The 27,150-nt window shown below is 46.0% G+C and overlaps 1 protein-coding gene across 2 annotated transcripts in view; it reads left to right on the top strand.

Annotated features, from left to right (window-relative positions):
* The window catches only part of LOC144792572 (uncharacterized), a 283,419-nt gene that overhangs the window by 149,450 nt on the left and 106,819 nt on the right, over positions 1–27,150 (top strand). For both annotated transcript variants that reach the window (XM_078667671.1, XM_078667670.1), the window contains exon 5: positions 22,085–22,149. In XM_078667671.1, the coding sequence (XP_078523797.1) occupies positions 22,085–22,149 (65 nt within the window). The remainder of the gene's footprint in view (positions 1–22,084; positions 22,150–27,150) is intronic.

Below are 27,150 nucleotides of genomic sequence, written 5' to 3'. Positions count from 1 at the left end.
TCACCCCTGATTAGTCAACAAGGGTTTGGTACTCCGACCTCATTTACTTCTCATCGTACCCTCCTCTCCGTCTCCCTCTTAGGGCAGCCCTCCTCTCGCAGTCGCAGGGGTATGTTCTACACCCCAACATCCAGAGCCTGCACCTTCATGTCTGAAGATTGAGCAAGGCAACCTGAGCTCCTTCTCTCTCCCGCCGGATATGGTGGATGTTATTTTATCATCCAGAATACACTCCGTCAAATCTGTTTATTCTGGTTGTTGGGCCAAGTTTTTTAAATGGTGTGGAGAGAGATCGGTTGATCCCTTGCGAGCCCCATTGTCTTACATTCTGAGTTTCTCTTTCCCTAGCGCAACAGGTTCGTGCAGGAGCTACTGTCAAAGGCTACTTGTCTGCATTGTCGGCTTTTCTCTGTTTACCAGACCAATCCTCTCTAGTCAACTCTCCCATAGTTATGAGGTTCATTAAGGGTCTCACCAATAGGTTTCCCCCAACTCCCTTTATCATGCCTCAGTGGGATTTGAATTTGGTTCTCACTTTCTTGATGGGGTCTCCCTTTGAACCCTTGCATAGTTGTCCCTTGAGATTCTTAGCGTTTAAGACAATATTTCTAATTGTAATCACTTCCGCTAGGAGAGTGAGTGAGCTGCAGGCTCTTAGCACCAAGCCTCCATTCATTTCATTTCTTGCGGATAAGATTTTTTTAGGACCAGAGCTGTTTTCCTGCCTAAGGTGGTCACTCCATTCCACCTAGGGCAATCTATCACTTTACCTACATTCTATCCTCCCCCTCACCCTTCTAAGGAGGAGGAGAGACTTCACCGCCTGGACCCTAATAGGGGGGTCAACTTCAAGGACTTCGGGTTGGACGACCAACTTTTCATTGGATGTGTGGGCAAGATGAAGGGCAAGGCTGTTCACAAAAGAACGCTGTCCAGGTGGATCATCCTCTGTATCAGGATCTGCTAAGCCTTGGCTAGAAGGAGTCTCCTGAAGGTATTCGTGCTCATTCCACCAGAGCTAAGTCGTCTTCTTCAGCCTTAGCTAAAGATGCCCCTGTTGTAGACATCTGCAAGGTGGAAACTTGGGCCTCCCTCCACACTTTTGCGAAGCAGTATTGCTTAGACTCGGAGGTGAGGAGGGACGACATCTGTGCACGCTCTGTGCAAAAAGATTTTTTGGCATAGGTAGGCAGGCACCTCCTCCAGGAGTGGGACTGATTGGGGATTCAATTCAAAAGGCAGGTGTATCCATCAGAAGAACAATTTACTTACCTTCAGTAACGCTTTTTCTGGTGGATACAGTATCTGTCTTTGAATTTCTCTCTGACCCACTGCCTCCCTGCTGCCTGCTTTTTTATACTGAAAAATGGTTGACATGTAATTTTTTGTATTTTATTGTTGGAATAATTGGAATAGTGTGATACTTGACACTAGGAAATGTCGAAATTTTAGAATTTGCAGCTTTAATTGGTTTTGTATACTATGTACACTTGTGAAAATGTTGTCGGTTCACCCGTTCGCCTCGAAGCCATGGAACAAATGGGTGGAACTGACGTCCGCACTCTGATGAGGTCTTCTTATGACTCCGATGACGTCGCGTGCGGAGCCATTCTATTGTGACGTCCTTGTCGACTTGGGAGAACTATGGAGGAAAGTATATGTGGAATGCTGCACATGGGGTGATTCAAAAGGTGAGCAATCCACAGTCAGATACTGTATCCACCAGAAAAAGCGTTACCGAAGATAAGGGACTTGTTCTTCATGACTTGTTGAAAAGGTGTTGTGTTGAAAATGCAATCTTAAAAGTGATTTGTGGAATTATTTCACATATTCAGATGCTAAGAAAAGCCATTTTGATATCCAACATACTCTTCCTTAACTTGGCAAGCAGGGAGACATATAAATGTAAAAGTGTTAGGCAAAATAAGAAATATCATACGTTTTTGTGTGGAGGGGTGTTACTACATTTTTGTAGGATTTATTTGCATTGTGTGTTGCATTTGCCGACCTCTAAGAAAAAGAGTGAACACAAGACAAAGACATGATTACTAAGAGTTAAAAAGCTGGTTAAAAAAAAACAGGTGGTTGAAAATTCACTTATCAGGTGGCTAACGTGTGTATTTCATTTCATCAAGAACTTAGACAAGCAACATTTCTTTCATTTTCTAGGCAGTAGATGAAAGCCTAGCTTTACCAAAAGTCTCTCATTTGAGAGTACAGCAAGAGTTAAAAGACACATTTCGGGTAAAGTGTGCCTTGCAAGTCACATTGTAGTCTGAATGCCAACGCCACCTGGTAGTTTAGCATTAGCACACAACCGCTTGGTGCTCTTCTATAAGACTCCTTTAGGTTAATGACCTAGTTTATCCCAGGCCTAGAGTAATGGAGAAGACAAAAATGATCAGCCTAAGGAGACCAATGTAAATGTATGCAAGATGTTAAGTGGTTCATTGATGGCAACATAACATCTCTGTAAGTCAGTAATGCTTGACTTTTTAGCAATGTTCCCGATCAGTTGTGGTATTATTCTCAAATAGTGCCCAGCAAAAGTTGTGTGGTTCACCATTTCTGGCTGGAAGTGGAGTACCATGGCGCTAGCTTTAGGGAGGGAACCAGGTTCCATTCTAATACGATTTAAACTGAAAGTAAACCGTTATGGTGCCAGGTTGTGGGGACATGACCGGTTAATACACAAGTAGATGGGGGAAGAAGGCACTAGTGGACAACTGCTGTTAGGATCAAAGGTAGAATGCACACTAACCAAGAAATGAGCTGCAACCCATGGGTAGTGTTCAAGCTTTAATTCTAGATAACAAACACTATGTGTTAGAAGTTAAGTTGTTGATTAGCCCTACTCAAGCGGCAACCACTGTCCTGTTTATGGTAAGAAGCAGGCAAACCCTAAATTAAACTGTGCTCACCCTCTAGTAGCTTAGCACAGAGCAGACAGGCATCACATCAAACAGCAAAACAGTGAAAACACGGTACAAAATAAATCCACAACAGATTAGAAAAATAGAACGTAATTTATTTCATAAAAGAAGACCAAAACAACAAAAATACAATGAGTAGAACTAGAGATATTGAATTTCACATTTTAAGTAAAATAGCTCCTAGACGCAAAAAGAGCTATTGGTAAATCTGGTTGCGCCGGACTGGGTCAAATTCGCAAACAGGCCAACTGTGATGGAGCATGGGCCGGATGTAGGGAACCAGTTAGACCTGCTAATCCACTTCAAAAAAGCGTTGCTCATGAGATGCGATGAGGCTGTGGTGTGAGGTCCTGATGCTTCGACGTCGAGGATCCTGTTGACTGGGCTTGCAATAAGAAATTTGGTGTCGAGGAGGCGAGGCACAGCGAGGCAATGCACAGCAGAGGCAATGCGTCACTTCCGATGAGCGGAAAAGCTGCGATGCCGAGTTCTGGTGGCGGTGTCTAGTCTGCTGTCTACGAGGGATGCAAGGAGCTTGTGCTGTGTAAAGCGTCACGCAGCAGCGGTTCCAAAGGCGATGCATCAGTCTCAGCTGCAGGAGACTGCGGGGATGCAAGTCTTTTGCAACTGGTCCAATCAATGTACCAGCTGCGGATTTGTTTGGGGATGCGCCACTCAGCCAAGGCGATACAGCGTTCTGCTCCGGGAAGCATCACTCAGCGGAGAAGATGCAGCAGCTCCTCTGTCAGGCACCTTAGGCCCACTTCCAAGGGTCCAGGATTGGGGCGGCAGTACTAGGCAGGGTAGGATCACAGATGGCAGAGTCCAGGTACAGGGGTTGGAAATCTTTTATGTCCTTGAGACTTCAGATCGGGAGGCCAGCCAGCTAGCGTTTAGAGTCGTTCTCGGGTGAAGCGATGCCGGTCCAGTTCTTCTCATTCAGGCAGTAGGGCAGCAGCCCAACAGGTAAGTCTGCACAAAAAAGCAGGCGTCCAACAAAGCACCAGTCCAGCAGAGTAGCAGTTCTTCAGCAGCACAGCTGTTCTTCTCGGTAAAGTATCTATAGGTCCAGAAGTGCACTGAATTGGTGGTGTCTGATGTCTAGTACTTATACCCAGTGGTTCCTTTGAAGTGAGTGAGACTTTAAAGACACGCCTTTGGAGAGCAAAGAGGTCTTCCCATCATGTACTGGTTCCAGTCTCACTATAGGGGGGTATGCAGCCTTTTGTGTTATGACAGGACACATCCTATTCAGGTGTTAGTGAGGCTGGGTTCAGCTCCTCCCTCCCATCCTGCCTGGATGGCCCATCAAGTCACACTTAAGCTCCCATTGTGTGTTGCTGTCCAGAGGGGAATACACAAATCCCAGCTGTCACCCACCCCAGACATGTGATCAGAGACAGGTTGCTGACATCAAATGGCTAAAGAAAGAAAATCCATCCAATGAAAACTCCGATGCATTTCGGGCAAGAACATTCCTTTATCAAGGAGTTCTGAAACGAAGAAGATATAACACGCTATCAGGCTTATATAAATGAACGTCAAACAAAATGACAAGAGTGTGATGTGCTCATAGTTAAAGAGTCCGAAAAGTGAAAAAACAATAGTCCATGCGTAAAGGTTAAACCATAGTGTGGGCGAATCCAGTAGTGTTAGAAAAGTGCGGTGGTAGTAGATTAACCGGGTGATGTTAAAGGGCTATTTCACCAAAGACGTGGCTGACCAGGCGATTAAAGGGGACGAAGTGATGGTATTGCTTGTGCATTACTTTAATCAGAATATTTCTAGGCGGCGCGAATCGTCACCGCGTGTGAAGAACTTACTTGAAAGTGCTCGGGAGTTCAAGCGCAGATGAATGGGGTAGCGCCGGTATACGAATTTTCTGGGCAGCGGTGCGTGTATTAATGCGATGGGGATTAATGGCGGGTGACGTCATTAGTCTGTGCCGAGGTGAAGGGAACTCTAGAAATAAAAATAAACGGAGGACTATAGTGGTGGCCATGTTGGGTGACGGAAAGGGTCGTTTAGCATAAGGGCTAAAAAAGTGAATGATGGTTACAATGCATGAGGGCGCACAAAGAGAATGCATTAATAAACAACATTTATAGATAACAGCTAAATTCAGTGCGGTCATTGAGTCCATATGGTTTCATGGATTGAAGACGATAAATCCATTCCATTTCACGCTGTAAAAGAAATTTACGATTGTTTCTTCCTTCAATTTTAGAAATGGTTTCCAAAGCAATAAACTTCAATTGAGCAATACTGTGTTTGAGTTCGACAAAATGGGTGGCAACGTTAGATTTTTCATTCTTGGTGCGAATGTTCGATTTATGCTCATTAACGCGCACTTTCATTTTTCTTTCAGTTTTGCCTACGTAGATTTTCCCGCAGGGACATTTCAATGCATATATTAAGTTTGAGGTATCACAGGTGGCATTAACATTGAATTTAATAGTGTTTCCTTTCATAGGGTGTGTAATGTTGTTAACTTTTATGACACAGTTACAATTGTTACAGTTCATACATGGGCGAGTCCCTTTGTTTTCTTTGACCGTATCTATTCTTTTGGTTAAAATTTCCTTAATATTGTTGCTACGTGTGTAGGCGAATAAAGGTTGAGTTTTGAAGATGTCTTTGAAATCAGGTTCCATTTGTAAAATGGGCCAGTGTTTAAGTATGATTTTCTTGAAGATGGTGCTAGATGTTGAAAAATTTGATACAAAACCATGCGCTGGTTCTTCACCATGTTTGTTTGTTCCAAGGCATCTTGTCTGTTGATAGATTCAACTCGTTTCGTGGCTTCCTCAAGAATGGTTTCAGGGTATCCTCTTTCTTCAAAGCGGTCGTGCATTTCTTTGATTCTTTGTTTGAATGTAATTTCATCAGACACAATACGTTTTAAGCGCAACATTTGTGAATATGGGAGATGTTTTTTCAGCGATCCCTGGTGGAAACTAGTGAAATGTAAGGTATTGTTTCGGTCAGGAGGTTTCCGATGTAGATCTGTAATAAATCCTTGTTCATTTCTCGTGATATTAACATCCAAAAAAGAAAGGTTGGTTTCACTCATTTGCCATGTTAGTTGTATCCTTTCATTTTTAGTGTTTAATGAGCATAATGTGTTTTGCAAGGACTCTTGAGTATCATTCCAAAGCATAAATAAGTCATCAATATACCTAGCGTATAGTATAATCCTGTCGTTGAAGTACTTATTGCCATAGATGTGCGTTTCTTCAAATTCAAGAATTGCTTATGGAACTCATGATATACACACTATATCACAGTTACTTCCAACATGACAACAACTGGTTCCTCCAACTATCGGGTATGTCGATGGGGAATTGTGCGGCTCCGACCTACGCCAACATTTACATGCAAGAATTTGAAGAAACGCACATCTATGGCAATAAGTACTTCAACGACAAGATTATACCATACGCTAGGTATATTGATGACTTATTTATGCTTTGGAATGATACTCAAGAGTCCTTGCAAAACACATTATGTTCATTAAACACTAAAAATGAAAGGATACAACTAACATGGCAAATGAGTGAAACCAACCTTTCTTTTTAGGATGTTAATATCACGAGAAATGAACAAGGATTTATTACAGATCTACATCGGAAACCTACTCACCGAAACAATACCTTACATTGCACTAGTTTCCACCAGGGATCGCTGAAAAAACATCTCCCATATTCACAAATGTTGCGCTTAAAACGTATTGTGTCTGATGAAACTACATTCAAACAAAGAATCAAAGAAATGCACGACCGCTTTGAAGAAAGAGGATACCCTGAAACCATTCTTGAGGAAGCCACGAAACGAGTTGAATCTATCAACAGACAAGATGCCTTGAAACAAACAAACATGGTAAAGAACCAGCGCATGGTTATAGTATCAACATTTTCCACATCTAGCACCATCTTCAAGAAAATCATACTTAAACACTGGCCCATTTTACAAATGGAACCTGATTTCAAAGACATCTTCAAAACTCAACCTTTATTCGCCTACACACGTAGCAACAATATTAAGGAAATTTTAACCAAAAGAATAGATACGGTCAAAGAAAACAAAGGGACTCGCCCATGTATGAACTGTAACAATTGTAACTGTGTCATAAAAGGCAACAACATTACACACCCTATGAAAGGAAACACTATTAAATTCAATGTTAATGCCACCTGTGATACCTCAAACTTAATATATGCATTGAAATGTCCCTGCGGGAAAATCTAAGTAGGCAAAACTGAAAGAAAAATTAAAGTGTGCGTTAATGAGCATAAATCGAACATTCGCACCAAGAATGAAAAATCTAACGTTGCCACCCATTTTGTCGAACTCAAACACAGTATTGCTCAATTGAAGTTTATTGTTTTGGAAACCATTTCTAAAATTGAAGGAAGAAACAATCGTAAATTTCTTTTACAGCGTGAAATGGAATGGATTTATTGTCTTCAATCCATGAAACCATATGGACTTGGACCGCACTGAATTTAGCTGTTATCTATAAATGTTGTTTATTAATGCATTCTCTTTGTGCGCCCTCATGCATTGTAATTATCATTCACTTTTTTAGCCCTTATGCTAAACGACCCCTTCCCTCACCCAACATGGCCACCACTATAGTCCTCCGTTTATTTTTATTTCTAGAGTTCCCTTCACCTCGGCACACACTAATGACGGCACCCGCCATTAATCCCCATCGCATTAATACACGCAACGCTGCCCAGAAAATTCGTATACCGGCGCTACCCCATTCATCTGGCGCTTGAACTCTCGAGCACTTTCAAGTAAGTTCTTCACACGCGGTGACGATTCGCGCCGCCTAGAAATATTCTGATTAACGTAACGCACTAGCGATACCATCACTTCGTCCCCTTTAATCGCACGGTCAGCCACGTCTTTGGTGAAATAGCCCTTTAACATCACCCGGTTAATCTACTACCACCGTACTTTTCTAACACTACTGGATTCGCCCACGCTATGGTTTAACCTTTACGCATGGACTATTGTTTTTAGGTTTCGCCCTGGCCGTAGCACTGCGTAGCAGTGCTCGCCAGGGCGAAATCTTATGATCCTACAGTGTGGGGCTTTATCCCGCCTTCTCTTCCATTGGCTAGCTCCATAAATGGAGGCTAGCCATTGGAAGAGATTGGCTGTCAATCACTCTTTCCCGTCAGAACGCGATTCGGGGGCGTTTCTGTGTCTTTTTTTAAGTCCCGCCCTTTGTTGCCTGGGCCGCGCTGTGATTGGCTGCCGTCTCCCGCCGTCTTAGCGAAGGCCGGCTCTGTAGAAATCACAACAGAGAACTACAGCGCCTATCTTCAGGTTTCCGCTTGCTGTGGCATTACTGATGCAATTATTAAAAAATAAATGTGTTTTGTGATTCTGTTGTCTCCTTTAGTGCCGCTTTGAAATGTTTCCATAATATGCATGAATTCGCTGAGTGAGATGTCAGTGGCGGCGTGTGCTGTAAAGTTAGTTTGTGTAATGTTGTTAACGTCCGCCTGCAGGCGCTTCTAAGAGCTTGGTCCGGTATCGGAAGTTACGCAGTCCGACATTTGCCTCCGTTTGGAGTGCACCCGGCCAACTTCAGCCCCCATCTTTCGCTGCTCCTTTGCCTTCAGGTCCCATGTCCCTCCTCCCACCCCCACCCCTGCCGTGCTTCCGTGTCCACAACCGAGGCCGACACCCGAATCTCTCGCCTGCCTGGCCTCTCTCCTGCCCCTACAGGACACCACACCTGCCTCCATGGGCGCTATGAGAGCTCGCCTCTAAGCGTGGCAGGCGGCGCCCCCAAGGAGTGCCCCCCACCACTGCACTGCTGATGCCTCGACTCTAACTCTGTGCCCGAGGGACGCTTGCACTGCCACCACCACGGATGTGAGGCACCGCAATGCCAGGGGTAGCAGAACTGACAGCACGCGCCATTTGATCCCCAAAGACATTATACATTTGACCCATTGACCCACCTTTAGCCCTTCGATACCATATTTGCTACTGAGGGCTGAGAGAAAAGACAACACGTGTAAAGGAAGCTTGCACTGCAGATGGTGTACACAGGGTTGGATTGGGGTCAAAAATAGGCCCGGGCACCCTAAAAAAAACAAAAGTGGTGAACTCTCTGCGTGCTTCTGGCTTGCGCTGCCGCACTATGGATTCCTGTGTAAGAGGCGTCTGTTGTCCGAGAAAGATTGCACCGCTGATGCACACCCGTGGCTCCACTACTGCAGTGCTTAATTTGAGCCAGTGCTTTCTGTCCTGAGCACTGGCACCTAATTCTCACCAGTGGCGCTTATGGCACCAATTAAGGACACACTCATTTGGATGGCACATGATTTCCCCCAGAATCACATGACGTTGAGCCACGCCGAGACTCCAACCCACTCCCCAGCTCCGAAATGGGCAGCTCTAGCCATTAGGCCAAGTCCTCTCCAGAATAATAAGTGCGGGGCTCTAGTCAGGAGGCAGTTTGCACCAGCACATTTCTCCTCTTAGCGCTGCCTCTTGAAGAGAGCCCCGGCACTTTTTATTTTAAAATTAACCACTGCACTACTGATGCCTACGTAGTATCGTGTCGATGCGAGGAGGCAGGGTGGTGCGCCTGCGCGTGTGTTGAGTTTGTGAGACAGACGCTTGCACTGCTGGTGCACCTGTGGTATCCGTACTCCATAGAAGCTCGAGGTAGGCTTTTATTGTATTTTATTCTTTCAGTCTGGGAAGGAGGCAGATGATCTGGCCCCAGGACAGTCGGTGTAAGCTGCACCACGTCTGTCACACTGTACAACACCACTAGGGAAGCCTGTCTCCTCCACACTGCCAAGAGGCCGGCGAATGGATGTGCGTCCGCGTGAACTGGCCTCCTGCAGGCAGACAGTCAGGGTGCAGATGACTCCTGGACGGACACTCTTGTCACGTAAGATCGTGCACCAAGAAGACATTCTGTTTCACAGCGTGGTGCACTCTGGACGGAAAGATAGCTCAGCAGCCTGCGTGCCTGCTGCAGAGAGCTGTGCGGACCCTCATAGTGTCACGGTAAAGTACCAGCGGCAGACTCACCACTACAAATCCCAAAGGACAGTTTTGTGACCAGGATTAGCCCCTCCCAGAGTCACAAGTATGGAATCATTTCAGTTTATGAGGACACTGTGATCAAATGATTGCAAATTACAGAAAGCCTGATGATCCGCAGGTGTTGACTCAGCAATGTGTGACGTAGAGCAGTGCCCTCCTGACCCCAGGGTATTTAAACTCCTTGTAGCAGTGGAAGCCGGAAGAAGTGTTAGCTTCACAGATAAAAAACAATGGCACACATTTCCAGCGAAGTTAAGAAGATTAGTTTTTGGATTCAGGCATATGAGAAAAGTCAGTCAGTCAGTCAAACAAAACTTTATTTGGTTTGTTAAAACCTTAAAAGTACAAGTCCACATTCCGCGAAAAGAATAAGAACAGCAGCATTACATAACAATATACAGCAAAAGAGAGAACAGCAGCATAACATGACAGTATTAAAACCCAATTACACCTCAAAATACGTGTAATTGAACTTCTCTTGTTCCTTTTAAAACGTTGGTATTATAACATTTATTTGTTAAAATCGCTAAAATCTTACCTATACATAACTTCTTCAGAATGCAGTTTTTACTACTATTATACCTAAGTATCTCTACCTTTATTCGGCGGTAGGGGCTGCACTATACGTGTTCTTCTGCGCATTTGAGGAACAACTTAACTTTATTCGTATATTTCCCCAGCGCAGAGGCTATATCTAAATTCTCCATTTCCACCAAAAGAGTAGCAGCTTGCATTCTGTGCGTAATCTCATATTTTTTAAAAATCGGACATAAAAACTCCTTTCGAAAATCTAAAAATCTCGTGCAATCTAATAAAATATGTAAAATATCACAGGTGGTTCCTAAAGTGCAAGTGCATTTCCCATTACATCCTATCATTAGGTTTCGAACCCCGTTATTCGCATAACCTGGGTTTATGCCAATTCGCATTTTCAAGACTTCTCGCCTCAGACTTTGGCTGGGTAGCCGATCCACGTAGGGGAAGTGTTGGCTACTCTCCCAAGCCACTTTCATGTGTGCTACCGAGGACTTTTGAACAAGGTAGTCCTGATCGTAGTTACGGGACATATTGACCCCATGAATCTTTAATTCTTTTTTCCCAAATATTATGGGGTCTTGCGGCAAGCATACCTTCAAATCTAATACCCCATAAGTCTTACTTATTGAAGCTCTCACCTCTTTTGCCCAGGGTAGCTCACTGATGGTAATTTCCTCCTTAGCCCATTGGGAGATTTTAGTAAGTTCCCCTACTCCCAACCGCTGCCAGAAGCGTACGAGGCTCATACAAGCTGTTATAGCCCAGGAGGTTATTACCAACTCCAATCGTGCTGCCTGCACCATAGATGATTTAGGCAGCGCGAATAGGCATTTTAATATATTTCCCTCCTCTCTATCCCAGGAGGTCTTGCCACTAAGGTAAAGAACCTCGGCTCCATACAAAAATTGTGGGGGGACCATTGCTTGATAGGCTTTTAAGACCGGCCTATCTGACCTTTCACCATGGGTATTATTAAATCTTTTTAGGCCTTTGACCGACGCCAATGCCCTTATTTTTAATGCTTGCAGGTGTGTGTGCCATTTCAAGTTACCTGAGAACCACATTCCCAAGTATCTGTAATTGGTCACCCTCTCAAGCAAAACTGTGCCAAGATACCACGAGAACTTCGCTTTCCTTCTCCCAAAACATACAATTTTGGTCTTATCCATATTTACCACTAATTTTTAACTCGTACAGTATTCTTTAAACCTATTTAGTTTTCTCTGGAGGCCTATCTCCGTTTGGTCCATAATGACTAGGTCATCGGCATAAAGTAGGCACGATATGTGCTTACCTCCCAACTTCGGGTTCGCCCCTCTGACATCTCTTAATACTTGGGGTAGGTCAGCTAAGAACAGGGCGAACAGCAGGGGGGCTAGGACGCACCCCTGCCTTAAGCCGTTCCCAATAGGGATTCTCCCAGTCAGTCCTCCGTCCGTGTCCAATATTATCTGTGCCCAATTTTCTGTATGTAGTGCTTGGATAAGGACCAGCAGGTCATCCTGTAGTTCATACCTGAGAAAAGTGTTTCCCTTTCTTCCTTGAAAGGTGAGAGGGTGCAGGAACAAGGGAGTATCAGCATGTGTATATTTATAGAGGAGCTATGGGGGTTCATAAAAGCAGAATCTGAGGGACATGAAGCGAGCTCCTGTATCCGCCGCGAGGCAGTGGCTCCGGAACCTGAGGGGGCCCCCTGCAAAGTACCTAGAGGGGCCGGCCCCCGGGGACCCAGTCAGCCCGTCAACAGTGCTGGAGGGTGGGCCCTGGACTCCCCCCGCCCTCCCTTACAGGAGCTAATGTGAGGCCATTGTCGCGAGGAAGCCACCAAGGCATTGGCACGTGCATTTTACCCAGCGGGCAGCCCAGAACGCCACACCCAATGGTTCCTGCTAGATCGAATCTGTACTTATTAGAGTTTAGACGCTCGGCGCTGACATCAGCTGTGCAATGGCTCCCCTCTTATTTAGCAACGGCAGAGGTAAATTATTAAGCAATATCACAATGGAGCTTAGGAAGGGCATTGCAAAGACAATTCCAATATCTATGAAAACTAGTTTGACAGGACACCCTCCTAAGATTAGAAACCTGTCCCGGGGCTCAACTCTGTGCTCGTCCCATCTGTCCTGGCACTCACCTCATCACTTCTAACCATCAGTGCCCCCCAAGACTCTTTTATCGTGCCTTGTACACCCGTCGTTTTCTTCCACCCCTGCTGCTCTCGTAATTTTTACTTCCATTCCACCCGCTCTTCCTGTTCACTTCCACCAGCTGCTCCCTAACAATCTTTGATTCCACCCCATACCCTCCCAATCATGACTTCATTCCACCCCTTCGCTTCTCAATATTTATGTTCACCTCCTGTTCACATGATGCTTACTTCCATTCCCTACTCACATTTCTTCTTTTTTACGCCCAACCCCTCCGTCCTCCCAATCTTTCTTCGGGCCTCTTTGCTCTTCCAATGTTGACTTGCACTCATTCTACCCCCTAAACTTTACCCCCAGTCTCTGCCCCGGGACCCTCTGCTCTTTTACTCTTTACTTCCATCCTCTGGCCTCATAATGCTACTCTGCCTCTACTCTCAGTCTTTACTCCCACCCTCTCTTACCTCCCGTTCTTTACAACCACCACCTCTACTTTCCTGGTGTTTACTTCAACCCCCACGCTCTTCAACCTTTACTCCTGTCCCTCGCCTCTGCAATATTTACTCGAATTGTTCTCGCATTTGTGAGAGATTAAGCTATTGGCATTGTAAATGACTGCCATTTATTTATCTGTTTTCAAAACCAACACATAAATACAAAATTTGTCATTTACAATGCCAATAGCTCTAACTTTTACAAAGGCAAAACCGTTGCATTGTAAATGCTTGTTTCACTTTTCGGACTCTTTAACTATGAGCACATCACACTCTTGTCATTTTGTTTGACGTTCATTTATATAAGCCTGATAGCGTGTTATATCTTCTTCGTTTCAGAACTCCTTGATAAAGGACTGTTCTTGTCCGAAATGCATCGGAGTTTTCATTGGATGGAATTTATTATAAATCGAATCTGAAATCATTTACTTTTGATATGCTTCGAATATCATAAACTTTCTACACTATCATGAATAAAGAAAAAAAGATTCATGGACCATTTTGGAGTCTTTTTATGAACCCTAAGGAGTGCCTCCTTTACAGGGATGCATTTGCAATTCATGCGTGCACAACTTATCTTTATATATGCGCCACCGGACGGAGACGCTACCTGTGAGAGCACCCAACCATTGAGAACTTTGATAAAAATCTACATCAATCAGCTGTGCACCCTCGGCCTACTCATTAAAGAAAGAAAATACCAACTTTTTAAAAGTGGTATTTTCAGAATTGCAATTTAAAATCTGACTTCACCATAAGTTTGGATTTTAAATTGTAATTCCAGAGACCCTAGACTTGAAGGGTTTATCTCTTCCCAATTGGGAATTACACTTCTAAAATGTAGTATGGTAATCTCAATGTTATCCTACGGACGAGAACGGCCTTATAGCAGTGAAAATGAATTTGAGAGGTTTTCACTACCAGGACATGTAAAACTTAAAAGTGCATGTCCTACCTTTTAAATACACTGCTTCCTGCCCTCTGGGTTTTCCGCGGTCTACCTTTGGGGTGACTTATATGTATAAAAAGGGAAGGTTTGGGCCAGGCAAAAGGGTTATTCTCCAGTATTCAATCTTTCATAGATTCACATGCTTGTATCTTCCCCGTCGTCATGGTGGGAGTCTCCCGGTATATAATAACCATAGCAGTAGAAGAAAAAACTGCCTGGAAGCCATAGAGTAGTGAAACCACTAGGTAACCTCTCCTCCTCATTATGTGGCCCAAACTACAGCCAATCAGCAGCCAGCACCAGCCTACACCATTCCCAGCAGAGCCACCATACCTCAGATTTCCAACCGCCTTCGTGTGAGAAGGAGTCTCCCTGAGCTCTGCTCAGTTTATTCTCTCTTCACTGAACTTTTGACCTTTCACAGTTGGAAGTCAGGTACTGTTCTTTATTATCAAACATTATTTCATTCAATATGTCTGAAAGCTCCAAGAAGAGCCTTTTCAGAGCTTGCAGGTCCTGTGGCAAGGCCAGACTGTATTCTGAAGATCCTCACAAGGAATGCTTGTACTGTTTGTACCCTAAGCATATTCCTAGAGGACTGCAAATATTGCCGGACCTTCTCTGCTAAAACACTGAAGGATAGAGAAGCGCGCCTCTTATTATGGCTTCAGAAAAGGAAAACTCATGACTCGGAGTCTGAGGGAGAAGCCAAGGGACACACCTCTAAGAAATTGAAAAGAGGGTCCTCTGAGGAAAATGGTGAGGTGAAGAAACAAAAATCAGGAAAATCTAAGGAAGGTGAACCTTCTACTTCACTCCCTCCAACTCCTCTCAAGCCTTCCTCAGAAAAGAAGGATCCGTCGTCGCTTCCGTCGACGAAATCTACTGAAATTCCAGTCAGACCGTCGACGAGGCCGTCGACGACCTCGACGACGACCGTCTCGTCAACAACGACGACGACAATCTCGACGACGACAGCTTCGTCGACGACGACTCCGTCGACGGTGAGTGCCAGACCTTCGTCGACGGCAAGATCTTCGTCGACGAGTATCCCGCCGACGATGCGAATGATTGTCCCGTCGACGGCGTCGACGATGAAAAAATCGTTGGCGATGCCATCTCCAACAAGAATAACATCAACATATATTTCTATAAAGAGCATTGCTCCGTCGATGGGAGCCTTGACGAGCAAAAAAGGGGAATTTTCTACGCCTAAAATTTCACCCTTGCTGCCCTCTACCATTCTGGACTGTCAGGAATCAGAGGAGGAAGGTTCTTTTGGTGTTGCTTACAGTCCTTCGCAACTCCATATTAAACATCAGGATTCCGAGGAGGAAGACCACCAGGAGGCACAGGAACACTTCTCTTTTACGGATCGGCCGGTCAAAGGCCAGATGAGATACAAGTCATTTCACCAGGCCTACCACTATGATGATGAAGAGGAAGTGGATACGCCTGTGCGGGAAGAGGCCATGTCGGTGCCTATTTCTTTAATATCAGACCTTAGAAGCATGATAGATAGCTATTATCGTCGCTTTCCTGAAGATAATGCTCCTGCGGCCGCTGGAAAAATCTCTCAACCTGCAAAGGAAATACCACTGGCTCAGCCGCCGCCTCCTCCTCCTCAGAAGGAGGTCCAAAACGTTATTACAATTCGTGATGACTTAAATGATTCCGATCAGGACGATAAAGAGGAGGAAGGGGAACTTCCTCAGGATGAGGAAGTTGGAGATGAGTGGGATCAATATATTGCTCCAACGTCCCCGGCTTCACCTTTGCCTCAATCAAGCTCTCCTCCAGAGGACATAGCAAGCTTTCATGATTTGATGGGAAAAGCGGCAAAGAGATTTAAGCTGGATATGCCAATCAAGGAAAGCGAATGCTTCCTTTATGATTTCAAGGAGTCCTCCAGGAAGTCGGTAAGAGCCATTCCTATTATTGAACATATCTGGGATGAAGGGCTCAAACTAATGAAGAATCCTGCATCAGTCCCAGCATCCATACCCAAGCTGGACAAAAAGTATCGTGCTATAGAGACGGCTCCAGCATTTCTTATTGGTCATCCTCGACCGGACTCAGTTGTGACTCAAGCAGCGCAAAAGCGCTCCAAGAACCCTATGGCAACATGTCTGGTGCCCCCCGATAAGGAGGGCAAGAAGATGGACGGCATAGGTAAACGTTTTGCAGTCATGGCAGCAGCTTCCATCAAGGCTACCAACGCGATGGCCCTTCTGAGCCGACAGATGTGGTCTGACATCGCTCCATTCCTGTCGCACCTTCCGGAGGACAAGAAAGAGGAGGCGACTACCATCCTGCAGGATGGAGCTAGAGCGGCGTCGGAGTCCATAGACGTGGCAATGGACATAGTGTCTATAGCTTTCCGCCAGATGGCGGGGGCGGTAACCCTACGGAGACAAGGATGGCTCAAGGCTACATCCTTTCGGCCGGAGGTCCAGCTAAAATATTGGACATGCCATTCGATGGCGAAAGTCTCTTCGGTAAACGGATTGATGAAACGTTACAGGGGATAAAAGCAGATACTGATACTGCTAGATCCTTGGGATCTTTACAGCAAGGTCGTTATCAGTCCTTTCGTGGACGAGGATCCAGAGGACGCTTTCAACAGCAACGTTCCTCTTACCAATCTAATCGGTACCAACCTTACAACCAACAGGGATACCGCCAATACTCCTCCAACCAACAATACCGGTCCTCGAACACTTCTTTCCAACAACAAGGAAGAAGAAAGTCCGCCGTCAGAGGGAAACAAGACTCTGGTCGCAGACAGTGATATTTATCAGGCGCCTCCAATTCCTCTTCAGATCGACCAGTTCCACTACCTCTCTCAGTTTCTTCCGCATTGGCAGTCCATAACATCGGACAGATGGGTATTAGACATCATTACACAGGGTCACACCCTGGAATTTTCGCAAAGACCTCCAGATCGTCCTCCTCTCTGCAGAGTTCATCAACATATGGCAGCTCTCAAAGCAGAGATCTCATCACTCATTCTGAAAGGAGCGATAGAGGAAGTCCCATCAGACCAGCGAGGAACAGGGTTTTATTCACACTTCTTCCTTATAAGGAAAAAGCAATCATCAAAATGGAGGCAGGTACTGGATCTCAGAGATCTGAACACATACATAAAGAAAATTTCTTTCCGTATGCTGTCCTTGCAGAAAATTCTTCTACTGCTCCGCAAGGGAGACTACATGGTCTCTCTAGACCTGTTGGACGCATACTTCCACATTCCGATACACACAAAAACACAAGAAGTATCTGCGATTCATGGTGGCGGGGCGCCCTTACCAGTTCAGAGTTTTGCCTTTCGGCCTGAAGTCTGCCCCCAGAATATTCACAAAATGCATGGCTCCAATAGCGGCGCATTTAAGGCAACAAAGTCTCCAGGTGTTTCCATACCTGGACGACTGGTTAATAAAAGGACCATCGTTTCAGGCAACACAGAGATCCCTTCGGATGTGCACAGATCTCTTCCACAAATTAGGCCTTCGGATAAACAAAGAAAAATAATTTTTTCTTCCGACTTGTACTCTGCAATTCCTAGGAGCAATCTTGAAAACACAGGAAATGAAAGCTTACCCATCAGAAGAACAGGTAACAAAAATCTTGAATCTGACTGCATCTCTAGCAACAAAAAAGTTCACTTCCATCAGAATATTCAAGTCATTACTGGGAATGATGTCCTCTTGTATCCCATTGATTCCCAATTGCCGTTTACAGATGAGACCGTTGCAAGAAGCCCTGGACAAACAATGGGTCCAAGCCCTGGGTTCCTTCGACGACAAGCTGGTCATAACCCATCAGATCAAATGTGCAATGTCATGGTGGGGTATCAGGAGCAATCTAACAAAGGGCCTGGTATTCGAAACTCAATCTCCAAGCTACGTCATGACATCAGATGCTTCATTACGAGGTTGGGGGGCACATCTACAAGACCTAGAGGTTCAAGGCCTTTGGTCTCCTCAGGAGACAAAACTTCACATCAATCTCTTGGAATTGAAAGCCGTCTTCCTGGGCCTTCAGGCATTCCTTCCCAGGAGCCAAGGTTCATCGGTCTTAGTGCGAACGGACAGCACGACAACAATGTTTTACCTGCGCAAGCAAGGTGGAACGAGATGAAAACCTCTGTCGATTCAGGCACAAAGAATCTGGAAATGGCTACTGTGTCAAAACATATCGCTGCAAGTGGAACATGTTCCAGGAGTAGACAACTCAAAAGCGGATCTGTTAAGCAGGTCATCCGACATTTGCCACGAATGGGAACTATGTCAAGTCCAGCTGAATCGGATTTTCAATGTGTGGGGCAAGCCAAGTCTGGACCTGTTTGCAACTCGAGACAACAAGAAGTGCAGACATTATGCCAGCAGGTTCCCCCAACAGGGTTCGAGAGGGAATGCTCTTCACCTCCGATGGACAGGGATGTTTGCTTATGCCTTCCCTCCCTTTCCCCTAATTCCCTTATTATTGAGGAAAATGAGATCAGAACCTTGCCAAATAATACTGATAGCCCCAGCCTGGCCGAGGCAGTTTTGGTATACAGAGCTTCTCCAGTTGTCGGTGGAGCCAAGAATTCAGCTACCATCAACCAGGGATTTGATTTCCATGAACAGAGGCCAAGTACTTCATCCGCAGTTGACATCTCTAAAATTGTCGGCTTGGAACCTTTTGAGCACGAGTTCCAGTCATTAAATATCACCCCGGAATGTAGTGAAATCTTGCAAAGTTCCGCAGCGCTGTCTACCAACAAAACATATTCCGCTAAATGGAAGCGATTCTGTATTTGGGGCCTTGCTCATGCAGTACATCCTTTGACGTCTTCTCCAGAGCAAATTCTTCCTTATTTGTTGCATTTAGCCAGATCAGGGCTTGCACACTCGTCTATTAAAGTCCACTTGGCAGCAATATCTAGATACAGAAGATCTCCAGGATGTCCATCTCTGTGGTCTAACAGACTGATCAAGGAGTTTTTAAAAGGACTATTCAGAAGGTTCCCTCCAATTAAGCGTCCTCCACCCACATGGCAACTTAACACAGTCTTGTCACAACTTATGAAAGCTCCGTTCGAGCCGATCCACAAATCTGAACTGCAATTTCTGTCATGGAAAGTTGCATTACTGCTGGCACTCACATCAGCCAGAAGGGTCAGCGAGATCCAAGCTTTTTCTATACAGGATCCCTTCATACAATTCAGGCCAGATAAGGTGATGCTAAGGACTAATCCGAAGTTTGTACCTAAAATACCTCCGTCTTTTCATCTAAACGAACCAGTGATCCTACCTACATATTTTAAAAATCCTTCTACAGCGGCTGAGAAAGCTCTTCATACTTTAGACATTGGCAGATGCCTAAAGTTCTACATTGAAAAGACTAAAAGCTTTCGCAAATCAAACCAACTGTTTGTCTCCTACTCGGGGCCCAGAAAAGGTCTGGCCCTATCACGTTCCTCCATCTCCAGATGGATTGCATCCGCCATTGTCTTTTGTCAAGAGAAAGCAGGAAGGCCTCTCGACATGAAAGTCCGGGCCCATGATACAAGGAAGATGGCGACGTCTTCTGCATTGCTAGCAGGAGTATCACTTCCAGACATATGCAGAGCAGCGACTTGGTCGAATGTTCATACATTCACGAAACATTACTGTCTGGACACGGAATGGAAAACAGATGCGGCAGTGGGACAGGCAGTTCTACGACATCTTTTTAAATAAGGTACATGTTTATGAATGTTATTCAAATGTTTTTTCTATATAATGTGGTTTTTTCCATCTGTGCTAATATCTGAAATAGCAAAGTTTTATTGTTAGTATTTTTTAATTTGTAATGAGTTCTTTTTCTGAAAGGAATTTATGGCACGCAGCCCCGAGAAAAGAAAGGGGTCTAGCCTAGAAACGCTCTAACTACAAATACTGCTATCTACTCTGATACAAGCATGTGAATCTATGAAAGATTGAATACTGGAGAAAGAACTAGTTACTTACCTGTACACTATGGTTCTCCAGTATTATCTTTCATAGATTCACATGCGCCCGCCCGCCTCCCCGTTTCCATTAGGTAGACCACCTTTTTTATCTCTGGTTTCCTGCATAGCTCACTCTTGGGCGGTAGGAAATCTGAGGTATGGTGGCTCTGCTGGGAATGGTGTAGGCTGGTGCTGGCTGCTGATTGGCTGTAGTTTGGGCCACATAATGAGGAGGAGAGGTTACCTAGTGGTTTCACTACTCTATGGCTTCCAGGCAGTTTTTTCTTCTACTGCTATGGTTATTATATACCCGGAGACTCCCACCATGACGACGGGGAAGATACAAGCATGTGAATCTATGAAAAATAATACTGGAGAACCATAGTGTACAGGTAAGTAACTAGTTCTTTTTGCCTGGTTGAAAAGGCAATGTAAACTAAACACAGGCTGTGCAGTGGCAGGCCTGAGACTTGCTTAGAAGGGCTACTTAAGTGGCTGGCACAATCAGTGCTGCAGGCCCATTAGTAGCATTTAATATACAGACCCTAGCAACATGTAGTGCACTTTACTGGGTACTTATAAGTCATTTAAAAATACCAGTTGGGGATGAGCGGATATTACCTTGTTTATGTGAGAGAGCACAAGCACTTTAGCATGGTTAGCAGTTGTAAAATGAGCAGAGTTCTAATTCCAGCACAAACAAGGTCACAAAAGTGGAGGAGGAAGGCAAAAATGTTGGGGGGGGGGGGTGGAGGAGGAGACCACCCATTGTGCCAGATGTAGGTCGCCCAATACCGGTCGGTAATGGCCGAAATTACCTAATTTCGGCTGTTACCGACCGGTATTGGGCTTTTTAGATGTAGGTGGCATTTTTGTAGGATTCAGTATTTTACCGAATCGTTAATTTTAGGATTCGGTAAAATACCGAATTCTTAACATACCGATTTGGTAAATTACCGAATCCAGGATGTAGGAAGCACTCAAGTTAGTGCATTCCTCAGTTAAGGATTCGTTATTTACCACCAACTACAAGTTGGTGGTAAATAATAAAAACCTTTAAAAAGCATTTTTTTTGCTTTTCCAACAATGCCATGTTGCAGACATACATGACCTTAGGGCATGTATGTCTGCAACATGTGCACCCATACACTATTGAGGGGTGCAACAGGATGTCAAAGTGACACCTTGCCAAACTTCAATGTTTTCCCCCTTTTACCGAATCGGTATTTACCGATTCGGTAATTGACATTCATTCCTATGGGCCTCCTGGCCCATAGGAGTGAATGGCAATTACCGAATCAGTAAATACCGATGTGGTAAATACCGAATTTTACAGATTCTGTCAAATTTACCGAAAAATTACCTACATACTATTTACCTATTTTTAAATACCGAATCGGTATGATTCGGTATTTAAGAATAGATAAATAGTATTTACCTACATCTGGCCCGAAGTCTTTCAGGTCTAACATGACATGTGTGCCAGTACCAAGTATTCCAATACCAGTCTAGGCAGGGCTTAAATGAGACAAAAGAAGTCCGTGGCGTTTGGGTTATTGTTTAACAGATTGTGTTGTTGTGTATGTGGTTGTAGAGCCACTGGTTTGGGTGCTTTGGAGGAAGATCAACATTGTGGTGCTGACTGAGTAAGTCTATTGAATTGGGACAAAAGGAGGAAAACGTAGGAGGGCAGTGAGGCATATTAGAGGGCTTGAAGTGGGGATGTGAAATACAATGTGTGCTTGTCTGTTTCCACACACTAAATGTGTGAACAATCAATGTTTTTGAAACATTGGTTGTTGGAGGGGGGACCTCAGACTGCACAAGCAACAACTGGGGGCAGGTCGTGGTCACAGTGTGTTGGAACATAAACTGTGGCGTCATTGGGTAGAGGATTTATTCTGTACCAGCTTCAGGGGATTACAATATTTGTTAAAACAAACTGTCTTGTGTTTTTTTGACAGACACCAGGCCCGGCAACGCCCGACCTATTGATAAAAAATGGCCTTGGAAAGCCTAACAGTAAAAGGTTTGTTTTTCTTTTTTAATTTCGGTATGGCTTGTGCTGCTTGTTGCCTGCGTTGGCTTAGGGTGTGGTTCTTTGGAGATGGATCCTGTTTTATATACTTGAACGACCGTTCTGTGTGCACTCTAAAGACTTGCAATGTGCCATATAAGTACAAGACAGAAAGGGGGGGGGTGTATGAGTAATTAATTGCGGGGAGGGGTGGACCTTCAGGCACTGTACTGTAGGCTAATAGATTCCGGTCCTCTTTTTTTCTGCTTCAGTGCTCTTTGCACGACTGCCACTCAGTTGCCTCTTTATCATTACCAGATGGGTCCTGGATTGTAATTGTGGTTAAGTGAATTGAAGTTTTGTTTTCTTTGTATCTGAAATGTTGGAAATTCTTTTGCAGCTTTATTCATTAGAAGTTATCCTTTAGGATTAGTATCTTAACAACAGTGCCTTTTTGTTTTACACTCTCCTTTCTGAAGGTTTCATTTGGGGCCCAATGTTTGCTTTTTTAATAGTGTCTCAATTTTTTTTTTTTTAATATTTATTTTTATTAGTTATAACACAAGAGAAGAAATGTACATATCGGGTGTCATTTGGAGGCACATATTGTGATGGCGAACGGGCAAATGATTTGAGGAAATACACTGCAGTTATAGACATCTGAAAGTCAACAATGCCAGCTTAGAGCTGGGGCTAAGCAATACAGTACAGATAACCTTAAGCAAACCGCATCGGAACCCGCCCGCCCAGAAGAAAGGATAGTAAATTCTAACATTCGACACCCAGATATGGGGAACTAAGCGGCTCAGGATAAGATGCCACATCTCTTGTGAAGAAGGGAAAAGAAAGGCCATAGAACATAATAAAGGAAAAAAAAAAAAAAAAGCCCCCCACCCTGCCCTGCACCCCTGCAGATGGCTACGACCTAACCCCACTAGCAGCGTGCCTGTCGCCCTCTAAACTAAACCCCAAGGAAGGGAAAAGATGGAGGAGGAAATGTCAAACAATACAATACGAGCTCCCGGACTCACCCCCCCGCCCCCCGCCAAAAGCAGACAGCCCCTACCATCGTACAAAGCGAAGTAAAGCAGACTAATAAGCAAACAGATAGGGGAGTCACAGAAAAAGAGAAGACCTTCCCGCCCAACCCCCGGCACAACAGAGGCAGCAAATCCCTTATCAAACATAGCCATTGTACCAAACCCCGACAATCAGACTTCCATCTGGCCCCTACGCTCACGGACACCACCCAGCAGAGCCAAAAGATAGTCACTGTACCGAACTCAGACAGTCAAATTCAGCCCTGGCCCTTACGATCCATCGCACAAACCCCATCCGGTAGGACCGACATAGTAGCAAAACAGTCAAAACGTTGTAAAAAAAGAAGACCTATACTGCCGGAAAGGGCCAAAAATGTTAAGTCTCGAAGTCTCCCAGATACACAAAAGTCAGTCAAAAAAGTATGAAAGGAAGCCTCCAGAAGCGAAGGAAAAGATGAGTCCTGCGCGGGCGATGACTCTGCCGATCGTGCTGGTTGTTCAAGGGCTCCGGCAACGTTCCGCTGCACTCGTGCATAGACAAATGGCACCAGGCCTCGATTATGTTCGGGGTTCTCCTCTCGAGTTAGATCAAGCATCGCGGGGGTCACCGTATGTTGCAGGTCTGACACAGGGCTGAAGTCCGGTCTCAAACACACAGTCTCGATGCTTACGGCCAATTTGTAGAAGATGGCCTCCATTTGCAAGTGAAGAGCCCCGATGGCGGCCATTACGGTCCCCAGTGATGGTCCACACATCGTCCGATCCATCGCTGCTTGCACGATAACAGAGCAGGTCCTTAACCCTGGAGGCCGGCTACTCCGGGGAAACAAACAGGAGCGGGATGGACGGAAGCGACTGGCGACTTGTAGGCTTGGCGCTCTTTACACTGTTGCCGCGAGCAGGGGCCCCACCCGCGGACCCAGCGGGACGCTACAGGGTCCCCGGGACCTGGCCCCCCCACCCACCTCGGCAAACACGTCTCGTCGCCGTCTGTCTAGTATTCGCTGGGACTAGAAACCATCACCAGGATCGAAGAATAAATTTCCCTCCGATGAGACCGGACTCCGCCAGGTACCCGCGGCCGATGTTTTTCAACTGAAACCCGGCTGGGTCAGTACTCGAGGCCCCGGCTTACACACTGGAGTAGGCCCAAAAATGAAAGACGGTGTAACTTCGTCAATCAGAGCGAGAAAAACTCCGGGATTGCCCCCCTGGGCTCAGCAACGATTCAGACACCCGGGAGTCGGGCGGGAGGTCAGGATTAATTGCAGGATAGGTCCGCCGGCGACGGAGGTCGACGGAGCCGGGAGCTTACGCGGCCATCTTAGTTGCTATCGTAGCTCCTCCCCTGTCTCTCCATTTTTAAAGACGTTTCCGTATCCCCTGTTGGATGTAGCTTTCCAACATGCATTGAGTGAGACCTCTGATGTGGTTTCATGACCAGCATTTCTGCCCTTTTAATAGAGACTTTTAACTGCAGATTCCTTATCTTTGAATTTCCCAGGCATCAGGCTGGATCCTGAAACTTTTTCTCGAGCAATACCCCTTGCGCGTGTTGTCGGGTGGCTCCATTCGACTCCGCATGATGCCACAGTCGTTGGCATCGGTTATGACGTCACCTAGGTAGGTGCCACCCAGGCGCGCGGTGTCAGTTCTTTTCTTTCTGCGCCAGTTAAGTGCCGATCTGTAGGAGAGCTATCCCTCTATCGCTTTTTGACAGGCCTTTTTTGACTTTTTACTACTTGTGCAAAGGATGTCCTCTGGGAAATACAGGGTTTAAACCATGCAGTGCCTGTCACCGCATGATGTTGGTAACTGACCCCCATCTAATCTGTCTTTAGTGTCTCGAGCGCGAACACAACTCTAAGTCGTGCTCAGAATGTCAGGCTATGGCTCAGAAGGCCTTGCGGGAGCGGGCTATAAAGCTCCTTGCTGCCCGGCAGTTGACACCATCCAGCAAGACTTCGCAGAGGTCCCAGCCTCGTTCAAAGAAGAGGAGGTTGCAATACCGCTCCCGAAGCCCCAAGTCCTCTTCGGACACTCAAGGTCATCGGGATACTCTGGGTAGAGGCATAAGAAAAAGAAGTCCAAGCGGGCTTCGCCTTGACTGTTGTCTGTCGACCAACGAGGTAAGGTGCACCAACGCTCTAGGCACAGTTCTGCGGACCTAAAGTCAACTTTGCGCCTCCCTCCCTATCCGGAAGCGAGAGCGACCCCCGCTCAAATGTAAGATTTTTACGAGACCATGTGCTGCATGTTTGAGTGGGGCTACTCCTCTGGTGAGCCCTCGGGCTCGGCTGGGTTAGAAGGTGACCCATCAGATTCTACGTCGTCGGCTTTGGCCAGGGCGCCGGTGGGGCCTCAGGGATCTGATCCCGGATGGTGCCGGTTGTGCAGTTGCCTACCTTCTCCAGCATCGAAACCGAAGTTGTTGCCTTCGAGGCTGTCACTGCCCACTGACAGTTCCAGCCCCATCCTTCTCTGACAACACAGTCGGAACGGCATTGTTCAACGCTGATTCCAATGTCGATAGAGCCCAGGGTTTCGATGTTTTCACCTGAACATTTTGATTATGTTTTAAATACAGGTGAGGATTGGGATGGATCTATGAATCCTTTAGAACACAAGGATGTTTCTGCAGAGCAGATGGACTGGTATGACGAACTTGGGGATGCCAGTGAACTGGACACGTCCCCAGATACTGGCATACTCTGGCCGCCAACTGGGGCTACAGATGAGGGAGCATCTTATGCCGTGGTGGTCATGAGAGCAACCGAGGTCCTTGAACTGGAGTTGCCCTCTGTGCAGGTCAGGACTAATCTCCTGATTGAAGTACTTCAGCCTGGGGCTTCCACCTCTGCACCCCTTTAGCCCTTCAATGAGGCACTTACCTTCTAGGCACGTGCTCCAAGCTTAGCACAGTGGCATCTGTGAAAAGGACAATTGCATGCAGCCATCGTCCGGCGATCCAGAGTTGGTGGTGCAGGCTTCTACCTCCCAGGGCGCGTTCCCTTCCAACCCACTGGATAGGGTATCCAAGAGGCTGGAATCACTTGGGAAGAATATGTTCGAGGCATGTGGGCTGCTGAATTTATATCTGTGCATAGATCTCCGCCTAGTGTTGGGTCCGGATGATTGCACATTGTTGTCCTGGAAGAGTCTTCGAAGTATCACGAGATAGGTGGCTCCTCCCCTGGACTACAGTGCGCATGGGCATCCCCTCCATCCTCAGATTGTTTTTTTCCGCCATTGGGTTCGGATGTACTTTCTTTACTCCCGTTCGGAATAGCACAGGGCCAAAAGGCCTCGGGCGTCGGTATAGTCTTTCGTTCGGTGCCTCGTACTTGTTCCAGTTCTTCGAGACGGACGTTGAAGGCCGCTTGCCTTTTCGACACCTAAGGCACCATCCACGATCGACGATGGAACGGAGTCCGTTCAAACGATGCCCCGTTTGCAACTCCAAATACCCTCACATTGATGTGCACCCGGTGTGCAATAAATGTCTATCACCGGACCACGACGAGGCCAGCTGTATGGCCTGTTCAAGATTCAGGTCAAAAAAGACTCTTCGGCTTCGACGTGCCGCAAGACAGTCGGCACGAGAGTCAGCGCCCGACCCAGAGAACATCTTCGGGGCTGACGACGAAGAGGGTGTGGAAGAGGAGGATCCTAATCAACAGTCGGATCCCGCGTCGAAACAGAACTCGAACTATGATGAGGATGAAGAGGAAATCTACATCCATGATGAAGACATCGTCGAGGTAGGAGACGACGCACAAGCCATCGGAGCCGTCGATGACGACTCAAGCGATGAGCAAGGCCCAACCGCAGTAGCGGGGCCCAATAAAGACTCTGTACCTTCCAAGGCTCAGGTCGAGGCATCGCCGGAAGGCCTTAGCCAAGATCTTCATCTACGTTCTATAGCACCGCTTCCAGGCCTGGCTAAGGACATTTCGAAAGAGCCATCGGTCCA

The sequence above is a fragment of the Lissotriton helveticus genome, chromosome 11 (genome assembly GCF_964261635.1).
Source record: "Lissotriton helveticus chromosome 11, aLisHel1.1, whole genome shotgun sequence".
Taxonomy (NCBI): Eukaryota; Metazoa; Chordata; class Amphibia; order Caudata; family Salamandridae; genus Lissotriton; species Lissotriton helveticus.
This window is presented reverse-complemented; position numbering and strand designations above follow the sequence as displayed.